The sequence below is a fragment of the Hyperoodon ampullatus genome (assembly GCF_949752795.1).
Source record: "Hyperoodon ampullatus genome assembly, chromosome: 5".
In the NCBI taxonomy this organism is placed as follows: domain Eukaryota; kingdom Metazoa; phylum Chordata; class Mammalia; order Artiodactyla; family Ziphiidae; genus Hyperoodon; species Hyperoodon ampullatus.
Window position 1 is genome coordinate 79773630 of NC_136918.1, and position 15718 is coordinate 79789347.

Below are 15718 nucleotides of genomic sequence, written 5' to 3' on the forward strand. Positions count from 1 at the left end.
AAATGAATCACAGCTTAAATTAAAAAGCTAAAACTATAAAACTAATAGAGGAAAACAGTCACAGTAAAGGGAGTCACACGAATTTTCTGATTTCCAAGTGTGTATAAATGTTGTTTACACTATACTGTAGTCTATTAAGTGTGCAATAGCATTATGTCTAAAAAAAATATACATACCTTAATTAAAAATACTTTATTGCTAAGAAGTGCTAACCATCATCTGAGCCTTCAGTGAGTCGCACTCTTTTTGCTGGTGGAGGACTTGAAATATTGTGAAAATTACCAAAAAGTGACACAGAGACACTAAGTGAACAAATGCTGTTGGAAAAATGGTGCTGATACACCTGAAGATACGGGGTTGCCATAAACCTTCAATTTATAAAAAATGAATATCTGCAAAGCAAAATAAAATGAGGTATACCTGTATTTAATTCATAGAACTCTATATTATTTTTTAAAAAGTCAAATTTACTATATAATATTGAAAGATGAAATTTAAATTGATTAATGTATTCTCTAACAAGAAAAGTAACATCTCTTAAAAATAACTATTATGTTAAAACATAAGTCTATCTTTAATATAAAAATGAATCAAAAAATTATAAAGGACAGAGATTGTCAAATTAGGCAAAAAAGCAATACCCAACTATATGCTGCCTACAAGAACACACTAAATATGAAGACACAAATAGGTTAAAGTAAAAGAGATGGAAAAAGATGCACCATGCTAAGAATAATCAAAAGAAAGCTTCAGTGGCTATATCCATATCAGACAAAGTAAATTTCAGATCAAAGAATATTACCAGAGACAAAGAAGGTCATTTCATAATGTTAAAAGAGTTAACTCAACAAAATAACTTAATACTCCTAGCTGTTCATACAGCTAAAAACAGAGCTTCAAAATACATGAAATAAAACAAAACAAAAGTGATAGAACTTCAATGATAAACAGATCATTCTAAAATGACAGGGGGAGATTTCAATACCTCTGTCTCAGTAATAGATAGAAGTAGATAAAAAATCAGCACAAATATAGACTTGAATAACACTATCAATTTTACCTGATTAATACTTACAGATAAATCTACCCAACAATAGCAGAATATACATTCATTTCAAATGCATATTTAACATTTATCATGATAGACCACAGACAGGGCCATAAAACAAGCTTCAATTAATTTAAAAGGATTCAGGTCACATAAAGTATATTGTCTGACAACAGGTGAATTAAATTAGAAATCAATAACAGAAAGATCTCTGGAAAAATCTCTAATGTTTAGAAACTACATAAAACACTTATAAATAACCTACACATAAAGAAAAGAAATCAAGCAGAAATTAGAAAATATTTTAAGTTAAATGGAAGGAAAAAACAACATGTTAAAATTTGGGGATGGAGAATTACAATTCTGCCAAGATGAAAGAGCCCTATTCCTCCCAGTTTCTGTCCTTCACAACTGAAAACAAAAAACAAAAACCCTGCCCTGGAGATAACATTATAAACAAGTGAAAGGAAACTCTGAGGTAGAAAGGAGAAATGCCTAGGCATCTCAGGAAATGGAGAGTGACACAGCAGTGAGTTCCTTGAGTTTCCTTATTGTGTCCCATATATCCTGGACAGGACACTGCAGAAGTTTCCAACCCAGGACCACCAACTAGCATAAGCAAAAAATAAAGACAAATACAAAAAACAATCCAAGAAAAGGCTGTTCTCCCAGTCAAAGGACAGAGAAGAGGGTAGGCTAAAATCAAATTGTGGCATTACCCACAATTCTAGCCAAACAATGAGAAAACCATACTCTTCTCTTTCCCACTCCATGCGGGTTCAACAGAGCTGACTGCAGAGCTGATCTTCTACCTCATCTCACTCCCACCCTGCAGAAAGCACACTTCAACTCCCCCAGAAGGTAGTATTTAAGGGCACAAGCAGGTTGCTAATCACCCATCCCCTGCCTGGAAGAAGCAGGTAGCACTTTGTTCCACTGCTTGTATCAGTGCACTCAGCAGGACGCTGATCACCCATCTCCATACAAGCGGAGGCAGGTGACAGCAATCCAATCCTGATGCAGTAGTATTAGTGAGTCTAAATTAGCAGTTGATCTTCCATCCCCTTACAAGCATAAGGAAGAGTTGTCCTAATTCCCCCACCAAGGTAGCATCAGTGGAGTCCAGGGGCAACAAGATTGAATGAGGTAGTATAAGGTGAGGCTAGTCATCATTAGCCTTCACTCACACCCTCCTAGCACTCCAAGTCAGCAAGGTGGTCATTCGGAACCAGAATCCTCACTTCCACCTGACAGCAAGAAGACTGAACAAGGTGGGTGAAGCAGGGCTAGTCAGCAACCACACTGTATCAGAGAATCCTAGTAGGAGCTGAACCTCTATTCACATTGATGAGGCAAAACAAGGTGGTCCAGGGAGAAGTGATTGATGCTATGCTTCCTATATCTCCTGATGTCACTGGAGCACAGCAGGAAGATGAACTTCCACCCCATCCATTTGAAGTGAGGCAGTGTCAGTCACTATCCTCTTTTTTCTGGGGGTATGTTGATAGGGCTCACCAAGAAACTGAACATGCACATCCACCTGGCACTCAAACTGCAAATGAAGAAGTAAAACTGTCACTATTTGCAGATGACATGATACTATATATATAAAATCTTAAAGTCTCTAACAGAAAACTACTAGAATAAATAAATTCAGTAAAGTTGCAGGATACAAAATTAATATACAGAAATCTGTTACATCTCTATACACTACCAGAAAGAGAAATTAAGAAGACAATGCCAGGCTTCACTGGTGGCGCAGTGGTTGAAAGTCTGCCTGCCGATGCAGGGGACACAGGTTCGTGCCCTGGTCCGGGAAGATCCCATGTGCCGCGAAGCGGCTGGGCCCGTGAGCCATGGCCGCTGAGCCTGCGTGTCCAGAGCCTGTACTCCGCAACGGGAGAGGCCACAGCAGTGACAGGCCCGCATACCGCAAAAAAAAAAAAAAAAGACAATCCCATTTGCAATTGCATCAAAAAGAATAAAAGACCTAGGAATAAATTTACCCAAGGAGGTAAAACACTTATATACTGGAAACTATAAGACATTGATGGAAGAAACTGAAAACACAAATAAATGGATAGATATACTGTACTCATGGGTGGAAGAATTAATACTGCTAAAATTTCCATACTATCCAAAACAATCTAAAGATTCAATGCAATCCCTATCAAAATACCCATGGCATTTTTCACAGAACTAGAACAAATAATCCTAAAATTTGTACAGAACCACAGAAGACCTCAACTAGCGAAAGCAATCTTGAGAAAGAAGAGCAAAGCTGGAGGTGTCATGCTCCCTGGTTTTAGACTATATTACAAAGCTATAAGTAATCAAAACAATATGATACTGGCATAAAAGCAGACACATGAACCAATGGAACAGAATCAAGATTCCAGAAATACACCCATGCATATATGGTCAACTAATATTTGACAAGAAAGACAAGAATACTTAATGGGGAAAAGACAGTCTCTTCAATAAATGATGCTGGGAAAACTGGACAGCCATATGCAAAAGAATGAAGCTGGACCATTATCTTACACTATACACAAAAACTAACTCAAAATGGATTAAGAACTTGAACAAAAGACCTGAAACCATAAAACTCCTAGAAGAAAATATAAGCAGTAAGCTCCTGTAAATCATTCTTGGCAATGATTTTTTAGAGTTGACACCAAAAGCAAAAAAACAACAATAAAATACAAAACTAAGTAGGACTACATCAAACTGAAAAGCTCCTGTACAGCAAAGCAAACTGTCAACAAAATGAAAAAGACACCTATCATATGGGAGAAAATATTTGCAAATCATGTCTGATAAGGGATTAATATCCAAAATATATAAAGAACTCATATGACTCAATAGCAAAAAAACCCAAACAATTCAATTAAAAAATTGGCAGAGGAGCTGAATGGACATTTTTCCAAAGAAGATATACAGATGGCCAAGAGGTACATGTAAAGGTATTCAACATCACTAATCATCAGGGAAACGCAACTTAAAACCACAATGGGAAACCAGCTCACACCTGCTAAAATGGCTATTACCAGAAAGACAAGGAATAACAAGTGTTAGCAAAGATGTAGAGAAAAGGGAACACTTGTGCACTGTTAGTGAGACTGTAAATTGGTGCAGGCACTATGAAAAACAGTATCGAAGTTTGCGATTGACAGGTAAACACTACTATATTTAAAATAGTTAACCAACAAGGACCTACTGTATAGCACAGCGAACTCAGCTCAGTATTTTTTAATAATCAAAATGGGAAAAGAATTTGAAAAAGAATGGATACTTGCATGTGTATAACTGAATCACTGTGCTGTACACCTGAAACTAACACATCATTGTTAATCAACTATACTCCAATATAAAATAAAATAATCTTTTTTAAGAATAAAATAAAATAGAACTACCATACAATCCAGCAATTCCACTTTTGGGTATTTATCAGAAGGAAATGAAAACCTAACTTAAAAAGATATCTATACTCCCATATTCATTGCAGCATTATTTACAATAGCCAAGATATGGAAACAGCCTAAGTGTCCAATGATGGATGAATAGACAAAGAAATGTGGTATACATAGAGAGAGAACAGAATGTTATTCAGCCATATTAAAAGAATGAAATCTAGCCATTTGTGACAACATGGATGGACACTAAAGGCATATGCTGACTGAAATAAGTCAGAGAGAGAAAGACAAATACTGTACAATCTCATTTGTAGTGGAATCTAAAAAACAAACAAACAGAAATACTGAACACGTAGATATAGAGAACAGATTGGTGGTTGCCAAAGATGGGAGGTGTGGGGTGGGCAGAATAAATAAAGGTGGTCAAAAGGTCAAACTTCCATTATAAAACAAATAAGATCTGAAGACGTAATGCAAAGCCTGGTGATTACAGTTAATAATACTCTATTGTATATTTGAAAGTTACTAAGAGAGTAGATCTTTAAAGTTCTCATCAGAAGAAAAAAAATGTTTGTAACTATGTGTGGTGACGCATGTTAACTAGACTTATTGTGATGATTAGTTCACAATATATACAGATACCGAATAATTATGTTGTACACCTAAACTTAAGATAATGTTATATGTCAATTACACTTCAATAAAAAAAGAAAATGATCCAACAATATGCTGTATACAATAAACTTGCTTCAAATACAATGACATAAGTAAGTTTACAGTAAAAGGATGGAAACAGATATAACATGTAAACATTAATTTGTTTTAAAAAAGTAGGAGTGGTTATACTAAGATCACATAAAGTCAATTATAGAGCAAAGAAAATTACTGGAGATAAGTAAAGACATTACATAATGGTAAAGGGATCAATCCATGGAAGATATAACAATCCTAAATGTGTGCACACCAAACCACAGAGTCTCAAAATACAGAAAGCAAAAACTAATGAAGTTAGAAAGAGATAAATATATCCAAAATTAGAGTTTGAAGAATCTAATTCACTCTACTTTCAGCATTTGACAGGAATTTTCAGACAAAAAATTAGCAAGAATATGGAACTCAACAACACAATCAACCAACAATATGTAGTTGACAAATAGAAAACATTCCACTCAACAAGAAAAGAATGCACATGTTTTTCCATAGTCCATAGAGTATCCACCAAGACAGATCATATCCTAGGCCACAAAACAAATCTAAACAAATTTAAAAGAACTGAAATCATAAAGAGTGTGTTTTCTGACCATAATGGTATAAAAACTAGAAATCAATAACAAGAAAACTTCCAAACAGTTGCCAATTAATTAAAATACTTCTAAGTAACTGACAGTTCAAAGAAGTCTCAAAGGCAATTTTTAAAACTACATATGATTGAATGAAAATTCAAATGCACATATCAAAATTTGTGGAATCCAGTTAAAGCCATGTTGAGAGGAGAATTAATAACACTAAATGTATACCTTAGAAAAGAGAAAGGGAATCAAATCAATAACGTAGGTTCCTACTTCAAAAAACTAGGAAAAAAGAGCAAAATAATCTCAAAGAAAAGTAAAGAAAGGAAATAATAAATATAGTTCAGAAAAAAATTGAAAAGAATAAAACAGAGAAAATCAATTAAACAAAAACCTAGCTCCTCAAAACAAAAAATCAGTAAAATTTAAAAACCACTAGTAAGACTACAAACTATGCAAATTTAAGAAGATAAAATAGAAAGCTAAAATAGTCCTAAAACTAATTTTTAAAAGTGAATCTGTAATAAAAAAAAAATCTCATAATCTCTAGGCCCAGGTACCCTCATTAGAAAACTCTTCCAAACACTTAAAGAATTAACACCAACTTTATACAAACTATTACAGAAAAAAGAAGCAGAGGGAACACTTCTCAATTCATTTTATGAACCCAGTATTACGGTAATACTGAAAGCAGATAAAGACAATACATATAAAAAGTTAACTCAAAATGGAACCCGTATTTAAATATAAAATGTATAACTATAAAATTTTTAGAAAGAAATGAAAGAAAATAATTAAGATCCAAGGTTAGACTAAGAGTTCTAAAAGGTGATTCCAAAAGAGCACATGCCAGTCTCTGGTGTCCAAGCTGATAGCTGTGGCTCATGCCCGTCTCTGGAGCTCATTTAGGCGGTGCTCTGCCTTCTGTGGGCAGACAGGGAAGGAATCCCCTCTCCTCACGCACCCCGAAACAATGGTCTCTTGCCTCTTAGGCAGGTCCAGAGTTTTTCCTGGACTCCCTCCCGGCTAGCTGTAGTGCAGTAGCCCCCTTCAGGCTGTGTTCATGCAGCCAACCCCAGTCCTATCCCTGGGGTCTGACCTCCGAAGCCCGAGCCTCAGCTCCCAGCACCTATAAAGGAAAAACTGATAAACTGAACTCTGAAAGGCCCTGTTAAGAGGGTGAAAAGACAAGTTAAAGACTGGAAGAAGACAAATATCATATTATATCACTTATATGTGGAATCTAAAATATGATTCAAATGAATTTATTTACAAAACAGAAACAGACTCACAGACATAAAAAACAAAAATGGTTACCAAAGGGGAAAAGAGAGGGAGGAATAAATTAGGAGTTTCGTTTAGCAGATACAAACTACTATATATAAAATAGATAAACAAGGAACATTCAAGATGGTGGAGGAGTAAGACGTGAAGATCACCTTCCTACCCACAAATATATCAGAAATACATCTACATGTGGAAGAACTCCTGTAGAACACCTACTGAACGCTGGCAGAAGACTTCAGACTTCCCAAAAGGCAAGAAACTCCCCACGTACCTGGGTAGAGCAAAAGAAAAAAGAAAAAACACAGACAAAAGAATAGGGATGGGACCTGCACCTCTGGGAGAGAGCTGTGAAGGAGGAAAGTTTCCACTCAATAGGAAACCCCTTCACTGGCAGAGACAGGGGTGGGTGGGGGAAGTTTCAGAGCCACGGAGGAGTGGGCAGCAACAGGGGTGCAGAGGGTGAAGCGGAGAGATTCCAACACAGAGGCTCAGGGCTAGCCAGCACTCACTGAGAAGCTTGTCTGCTCACCCACCGGGGCAGGTGGGGGCTGGGAGCTGAGGCTTGGGCTTTGGAAGTCAGACCCCAGGAAGAGGACTGGGGTTAGCTGCATGAATACAGCCTGAAGGGAGCTAGTGCACCACAGCTAGCCGGGAGGGAGTCCAGGAAAAACTCTGGACCGGCCTAAGAGGCAAGAGACCATTGTTTCAGGGTGTGCGAGGAGAGGTGATTCCTTCCCTGTCTGCCCACAGAAGGCAGAGCACCGCCTAAACAAGCTCCAGACATGGGCATGAGCTGCAGCTATCAGCTCGGACACCAGAGACTGACATGAAACACTAACGCTGCTGCTGCAGCCATCAAGAAGCCTGTGTGCAAGCACAGATCACTATCCACACGCCCTCCCCCCCACCCACTCCCCGGGAGCCTGTGCAGCCTGCCACTGCCAGGGTCCCACGATCCAGGGACAACTTTCCCAGGAGAACACACGTCACGCCTCAGGCGGCTGAAGTGTCACAGTGGCCTCTGCTGCCGCATGCTCACCCTGCATTCCAATTATAATAACCGTACCCCTTCCTCCAAACTGCATGAGTGAGTCAGAGCCCCCTAATCAGCTGGTGCTTTAACCCCATCTTGTCTGGGTGGCAACAGAAGCTGAGGGCAACCTATACACAGAGGTGGGGCCAAAACCAAAGCTGAACCCCAGGAGCTGTGGGAACAAAGAGGAGAAAGGGAAATTTCTCCATGCAGCCTCAGGAGCAGCAGATTAAATCTCCACAATCAACTTGAGGTACACTGCATCTGTGGAATACCTGAATAGACAACAAATCAACCCAAAATTGAGGCGGTGGACTTTGGGAGCAACTGTAGACTTGGGGTTTGCTGCCTGCGACTGACGTGTTTCTGATTTTTATGTTTATCTTAGTATAGTTTTAAGCGCTTGTTAAAAGTGGTGGATTTTTTTTATTGCTTTGGTTGCTCTCTTCTGTTTTTATTACTTTTTTATTTTAATAATTTTTAATTTTATTCAATTTTATTTCTTTATTTCATTATTTCTTATTAATTACTATATTTCTCTTTGTTTCTTCCTTTTCTTCTGAGCTGTGTGGCTGACAGGATCTTGGTACTCCAGGCTGGTGTCAGGCCTGAGCCTCTGAGATGGGAGAGCTGTGTTCAGGACATTGGACCACCAGAGACCTCGAGCCCCACGGAATATCAATCGGTGAGAGCTCTCCCAGAGATCTCCATCTCAGCACTAAGACCCAGCTCCACCCAATGGCGGGCAAGCTCCAGTGCTGGACGCCCCATGGCAAACAACTAGCAAGACAGGAACACAATCCCAGCCATTAGCAGAGAGGATGCCTAAAATAATACTAAGTTCACAGACACCCCAGAACACACCACTGGATGCAGCACTGCCCACGAGAAAGACAATATCCAGCCCCAGCCACCAGGACATGGTCACCAGTCTCCTCCACCAGGAAGCCTACACAAGCCACTGAACCAACCTTACCCACTGTGGGCAGATACCAAAAACAACGGGAACTACAAATCTGCAGCCTGTGAACGGAGACTCCAAACACAGTAAGTTAAGCAAAATGAGAAGAAAGAGGAATATGCAACAGATGAAGGAGCAAGGTAAAAACCAACCAGACCAAACAAATGAGAGGAAATAGGCAGTCTACCTGAAAAAGTATTCTGAGTAATGATAGTAAAGATAATCCAAAATCTTGGAAATAGAATGGAGAAAATACAAGAAATGTTTAACAAGGACCTAGGAGAACTAAAGAGCAAAGAAACAATGATGAACAACACAATAAATGAAATTTAAAATTCTCTAGAAGGGGGCTTCCCTGGTGGCGCAGTGGTTGAGAGTCCACCTGCCGATGCAGGGGACACGGGTTCGTGCCCCGGTCCAGGAAGATCCCATGTGCCACGGAGCGGCTGGGCCTGTAAGCCATGGTGGCTGAGCCTGTGCGTCCGGAGCCTGTGCTCTGCAACAGGAGAGGCCACAACAGTGAGAGGCCCGTGTACCAAAAAAAAATTTCTCTAGAAGGAATCAATAGCAGAATAACTGAGGCAGAAGAACGGATAAGTAACCTGGAAGATAAAATAGTGGAAATAACTACCACAGAGCAGAAAAAAGAAAAAAGAATGAAAAGAATTGAGGACAGTCTCAGAGACCTCCAGGACAACATTAAATGCACCAACACTCGAATTATAGGGGTCCCAGAAAAAGAAGAGAAAAAGAAAGGGACTGAGAAAATACTTGAAGAGATTATAGTTGAAAATTTCCTTAACATGAGAAAGGAAATAGTCAATAAAGTCCAGAAAGCACAGAGAGTCTCTTACAGGGTAAATCCAAGGAGAAACACGCCAAGACACAAATTAATCAAACTATCAAAATTAAATACAAAGAAAGAATATTAAAATCAGCAAGGGAAAAACAACAAATAACATACAAGGGAATCCCCATAAGGTTAACAGCTGATCTTTCAGCAGAAACTCTGCAAGCCAGAGGAAGTGGCAGGACATATTTAAAGTGATGAAAGGGAAAAACCTACGACAAAGATTACTCTAGCCAGCAAGGATCTCATTCAGATTCGATGGAGAAATTAAAACCTTTACAGATAAGCAAAAGTTAAGGGAATTCAGCACCACCAAACCAGCTTTACAACAAATGCTAAACGAACTTCTCTAGGCAGGAAACACAAGAGAAGGAAAAGACCTACAAAAACAAAGCCAAAACAATAAAGAAACTGGTAATAGGAACATACATATCAATAATTACCTAAAATGTAAATGGATTAAGTGCTTCAACCAAAAGACACAGACAGGCTGAGTGGATACAAAAACAAGACCCATATATACAAGAGACTCACTTCAGACCTAGGGACACATACAGACTGAAAATGAGGGGATGGAAAAAGATATTCCATGCAAATGGAAATCAAAAGAAAGCAGGAGTAGCAATTCTCATATCAGACAAAATAGACTTTAAAATAAAGACTATAACAAGAAACAAAAGACACTACATAATGATCAAGGGATCAATCAAAGAAGAAGATATAACAATTGCAAATATTTATGCACCCAGCACAGGAGCACCTCAGTACATAAGGCCAATGCTAACAGCCAGAAAACCGGAAATCGACAGTGACACAATAATACTGGGAGATTTTAACACCCAACTTTCACCAATGGACAGATCATCCAAAATAAAAATAAATAAGGACACACAAGCTTTAAATGACACATTAAACAAGATGGACTTGATATTTATAGGACATTCCATCCAAAAACAACAGAACACACTTTCTTCTCAAGTGCTTATGGAACATTCTCCAGGATAGACCATATCTTGGGTGACAAATTAAGCCTTTGTAAATTTAAGAAAATTGATATCATATCAAGTATCTTTCCTGACCACAATGCTATGAGACTAGATATCAATTACAGGAAAAAAACTGTAAAAAATACAAACACGTGGAAGCTAAACAATACGCTACTAAATAACCAAGAGATCACTGAAGAAATCAAAGAGGAAATCAAAGATATCTAGAAACAAATGACAATGAAAACACGATGACTCAAAACCTATGTGATGCAGCAAAAGCAGTTCTAAGAGGGAAGTTTATAGCAATACAATCCTACCTCAAGAAACAAGAACAATCTCAAACAAACAACCTAACCTTATTCCAAAAGCAATTAGAGAAGAACGAACAAAAAACCAAAGTTGGCAGAAGGAAAGAAATCATAAAGATGAGAGCAGAAAAAAATAAAAAATAGGGTTTCCCTGGTGGTGCAGTGGTTCAGAGTCTGCCTGCCAATGCAGCAGACATGGGTTCGAGCCCTGGTCTGGGAGGGTCCCACATGCTGTGGAGCAACTGGGCCCGTGAGCCACAATTACTGAGCCTGTGCGGCTGGAGCCTGTGCTCCGCAACAAGAGAGGCCACGATAGTGGGAGGCCTGTGCACTGCGATGAAGAGTGGTCCCCACTTGCCACAACTAGAGAAAGCCCTCGCACAGAAATGAAGACCCAACACAGCCATAAATAAGTTAATTAGGGCTTCCCAGGTGGCGCAGTGGTTGCGAGTCCGCCTGCCGATGCAGGGGACGCGGGTTCATGCCCCAGTCTGGGAAGATCCCACATGCCGCGGAGCGGCTGGGCCCGTGAGCCATGGCCGCTGAGCCTGCGCGTCCGGAGCCTGTGCTCCACAACAGGAGAGGCCACAGCAGTGAGAAGCCCGCGTACCGCAAAAAAAAAAAAAAAAAAAAAAAAAAGTTAATTAATTTTTAAAAAATAAATAAATAAATAAAGGAAGGAAGGAAACAATAGCAAAGATCAAGAAAACAAAAAGCTGGTTCTTTGAGAAGATAAACAAAATTGATAAACCATTGGCCAGACTCATCAAGAAAAAAGGGAGAAGACTCAAATCAACAGAATTAGAAATGAAAAAGAAGTAAAAACTGACAGTGCAGAAATACATAAAGGTTTGTGACCACCTAGAGGGGTAGGATATGGAGGGTGGGAGGGAGACGCAAGAGGGAAGGGATATGGGGATATACGTATATGTATGGCCGATTCACTTTGTTATAAAGTAGAAACTAACACACCATTGTAGAGCAATTATACTCCAATAATGATGTTAAAAAAAAAAGAAATACATAGAATCATGAGAGATTACTACAAGCAACTATATGCCAATAAAATGGACAACCTGGAAGAAATGGACAAATTCTTAGAAATGCACAACCTTCCGAAACTGAACCAGGAAGAAACAGAAAATATAAACAGACCAATCACAAGCACTGCAATTGAAACTGTGATTAAAAATCTTCAAACAAACAAAAGCCCAGGACCAGATGGCTTCACAGGCAAATTCTATCAAACATTTAGAGAAGAGCTAACACCTATCCTTCTCAAACTCTTCCAAAAAATAGTAGAGGGAGGAACACTCCCAAACTCATTCTATGAGGCCACCACCCTGATACCAAAACCAGACAAAGATGTCACAAAAAAAGAAAACCACAGACCAATATCCCTAATGAACACAGATGCAAAAATCCTCAACAAAATACTACCAAACAGAATCCAACAGCACATTAAAAGGATCATACACCATGATCAAGTGGGGTTTATCACAGGAATACAAGGATTCTTCAATACACGCAATTCAATCAATGTGATACACCGCAAAAACAAACTGAAGGATAAAAGCCATATGAGTATCTCAACGGGTGCAGAAAAAGCTTTTGACAAAATTCAACACCCATTTACGATAATAACTCTCCAGAAAGTAGGCATAGAGGGAACTTACCTCAACATAATAAAGGCCATATATGACAAACCCACAGCCAACATCATTCTCAATGGTGAAAAACTGAAACCATTTCCTCTAAAATCAGGAACAAGACAAGGATGTCCATTGTCACCACTATTATTCAACATAGTTTTGGAAGTTTTAGCCACAGCGATAAGAGAAGAAAAAGAAATAAAAGGAATACAAATCGAAAAAGAAGAAGTAAAATTGTCACTGTTTGCAGATGATATGATACTTTACATAGAGAATCCTAAAGATGCTACCAGAAAACTACTAGAGCTAATCAATGAATTTTGTAAATTAGCAGGATACAAAATTAATGCACAGAAATCTCTTGCATTCCTATACACTAATGATGAAAAATATGAAAGCGAAATTAAGGAAACACTCCCATTTACCACTGCAACAAAAAGAATAAAATACCTAGGAATAAACCTACCTAAGGAGACAAAAGACCTGTATCAGAAAACTATAAGACACTGATGAAAGAAATTAAAGATGATACCAACAGATGCAGAGATATACCATGTTCTTGAATTGGAAGAATCAACATTGTGAAAATGACTCTGCTACCCAAAGCAATCTACAGATTCAATGTAATCCCTATCAAACTACCACTGGCATTTTTCACAGAACTAGAACAAATAATTTCACAATTTGTATAGAAACACAAAAGACCCCGAATAGCCAAAGCAATCTTGAGAAAGAAAAACGGAGCTGGAGGAGTCAGGCTCCTGGACTTCAGACTAAACTACAAAGCTACAGTAATTAAGACAGGATGGTACTGGCACAAAAACAGAAATATTGATCAATGGAACAGGATAGAAAGCCCAGAGATAAAGCCATGCACATAGGTCACCTTATCTTTGATAAAGGAGGCAAGAATATACAATGTAGAAAAGACAGCCTCTTCAATAAGTGGTGCTGGGAAAACTGGACAGCTCCATGTAAAAGAATGAAATTAGAACACTTCCTAACACCATACACCAAAATAAACTCAAAATGGATTAAAGACCTAAATGTAAGGCCAGACACTATAAAACTCTTAGAGGAAAACATTTACAGAAATGGGATGACACTAAAACAAAATTTGGGAGGAAATTCACAGCCCTACAGGCATATATTAGAAAAGAAGAAAGTTCTCAAATCTGTGACTTCAGTTTTCACCTTAAAACACTAGAAAAAGATAAAATGAAACCCAAGATTAATCAAAAGAGGGGAAATAAAAAAAATCAAACCAGGAATCAATGAAATAAAATATAGGAAAACAATACAGAAAAGCAATGAAACCAAAAGTTGGTTCTTATGAAAATCAGTGCAGCTGATAAGCTTCTAGCCAGACTAATCAGGAAAAAGTAGAAGACACAAATCACCAATATCAGGGATTTTAAAAGGAGCATCAATACTTATCTCACAGACATTAAATATATGCCAATAAATTTGATGATATGGGTTACTCATTGTTAAAGAAACAATAAACTTTATTTGGTCATAAATATTTCACTTACCTAAATATTTAAGGAAATGTAATTGGTATTAATATAGCAAATAATGAACCAAAAAATAAGGATACATTCGTATAGCACCAGTTCTCGTCCCAATAGCCAAGATTTTCTGAACTGGATCAAAGGCTAATGCTGTTGGCTGATAAGGAAAACCATGCCGAACTGTCTGAAAGAGAGAAAACAGTGAAAATAGTCATCAGGGAAATAAAAATTTAAATCACAACAAGATTCCACTATCTAACCACCAGAATGACTAAAATAATTATTTATTTAATGTTTTAAAAACTATTACCAAGTATTGTTGGTAGGAGTGTAAAATGACACAACCACTTTAGAAAAATGTGCTGTAGTTCTTTACAAACTAAACATATACCTGTCCTATGACCTAGAAATTCCACTCCTGTGTATGTACCCAAGGAAATGAAGAGCATATGCCCACATAATAATTTGTATAAGTATGCCCCTAACAGCTTTATACATAACAACCTAGAAACAGCCCAGGTGACAATCAACAAGAGAATTCAAAGACAAAACTGTGGTATACAATAGAATACTACTCAACAATTAAAAGATAAAAACTAATGACAGAAGCCAAAACATGGATGATTCTCAAATATATTATGCTAAGTAAAAGAAGCAATACACAAAGAATACATATAGTATGATTACATTTTTATTAAGTTCTAAACAAGTAAAACTAACCTATGGTGAAAAAAATCACAACAGTGGTTGACTTGAGGAGAACTGACTGGAAGGGGTATGAAGGAACTTTATTGCGTGAAGGTAATATTCTATATTTTGACAAGGTTTGAATTACACATGTGTATACTTTAGTCAAAACTCATCAAACAGTACAATAAAATTTGTGACAACATATAAATACATATATGAGTGTTCCAGTATAATTCTTTCAAATCCTCTGTATGTTTGAAAGCTTTCATAATAACACAGCAGGAAAGAAAGGAAAGAAAAATATAAAGAGTTCATAATATCACAAAAGAGATAAGACTAACATGTAAAAAGGAATATGCAATATTAGACAGGAACTAATTTCAATATGAAATGTGCTATAACTTTTCAAAAAAAATAGAGGACCCACATAGGTCAGGATAAAAGGGATTCTATATCTTGTTCAGCCACATATTTAGTGCTCCAAAAACTATTTTTAATGGAAATATCTTTATAATAAAATATGGCTTTTGTAAATATTTGAAGATGAAAAGATTAACTATAGCATGTAGTTTATCTAAAACTCATTCCCCAAAGAAAACACAGTAAGGAGTTCATTGCATAAACTCGTTTTCTTTTAAAGCATATATGAACATATATGCATATGCATATTAACTAATATAT

The 15718-nt window shown here is 37.6% G+C and overlaps 1 protein-coding gene across 4 annotated transcripts in view; it reads right to left on the minus strand.

Moving 5' to 3' along the window:
• STXBP5L (syntaxin binding protein 5L) overlaps positions 1-15718 on the minus strand; it is a gene marked incomplete at its 5' end in the record, with an annotated part of 378190 nt that overhangs the window by 315250 nt on the left and 47222 nt on the right. For all 4 annotated transcript variants that reach the window (XM_079705005.1, XM_079705003.1, XM_079705004.1 and 1 more), the window contains one exon: positions 14434-14531. In XM_079705005.1, the coding sequence (XP_079561131.1) occupies positions 14434-14531 (98 nt within the window). The remainder of the gene's footprint in view (positions 1-14433; positions 14532-15718) is intronic.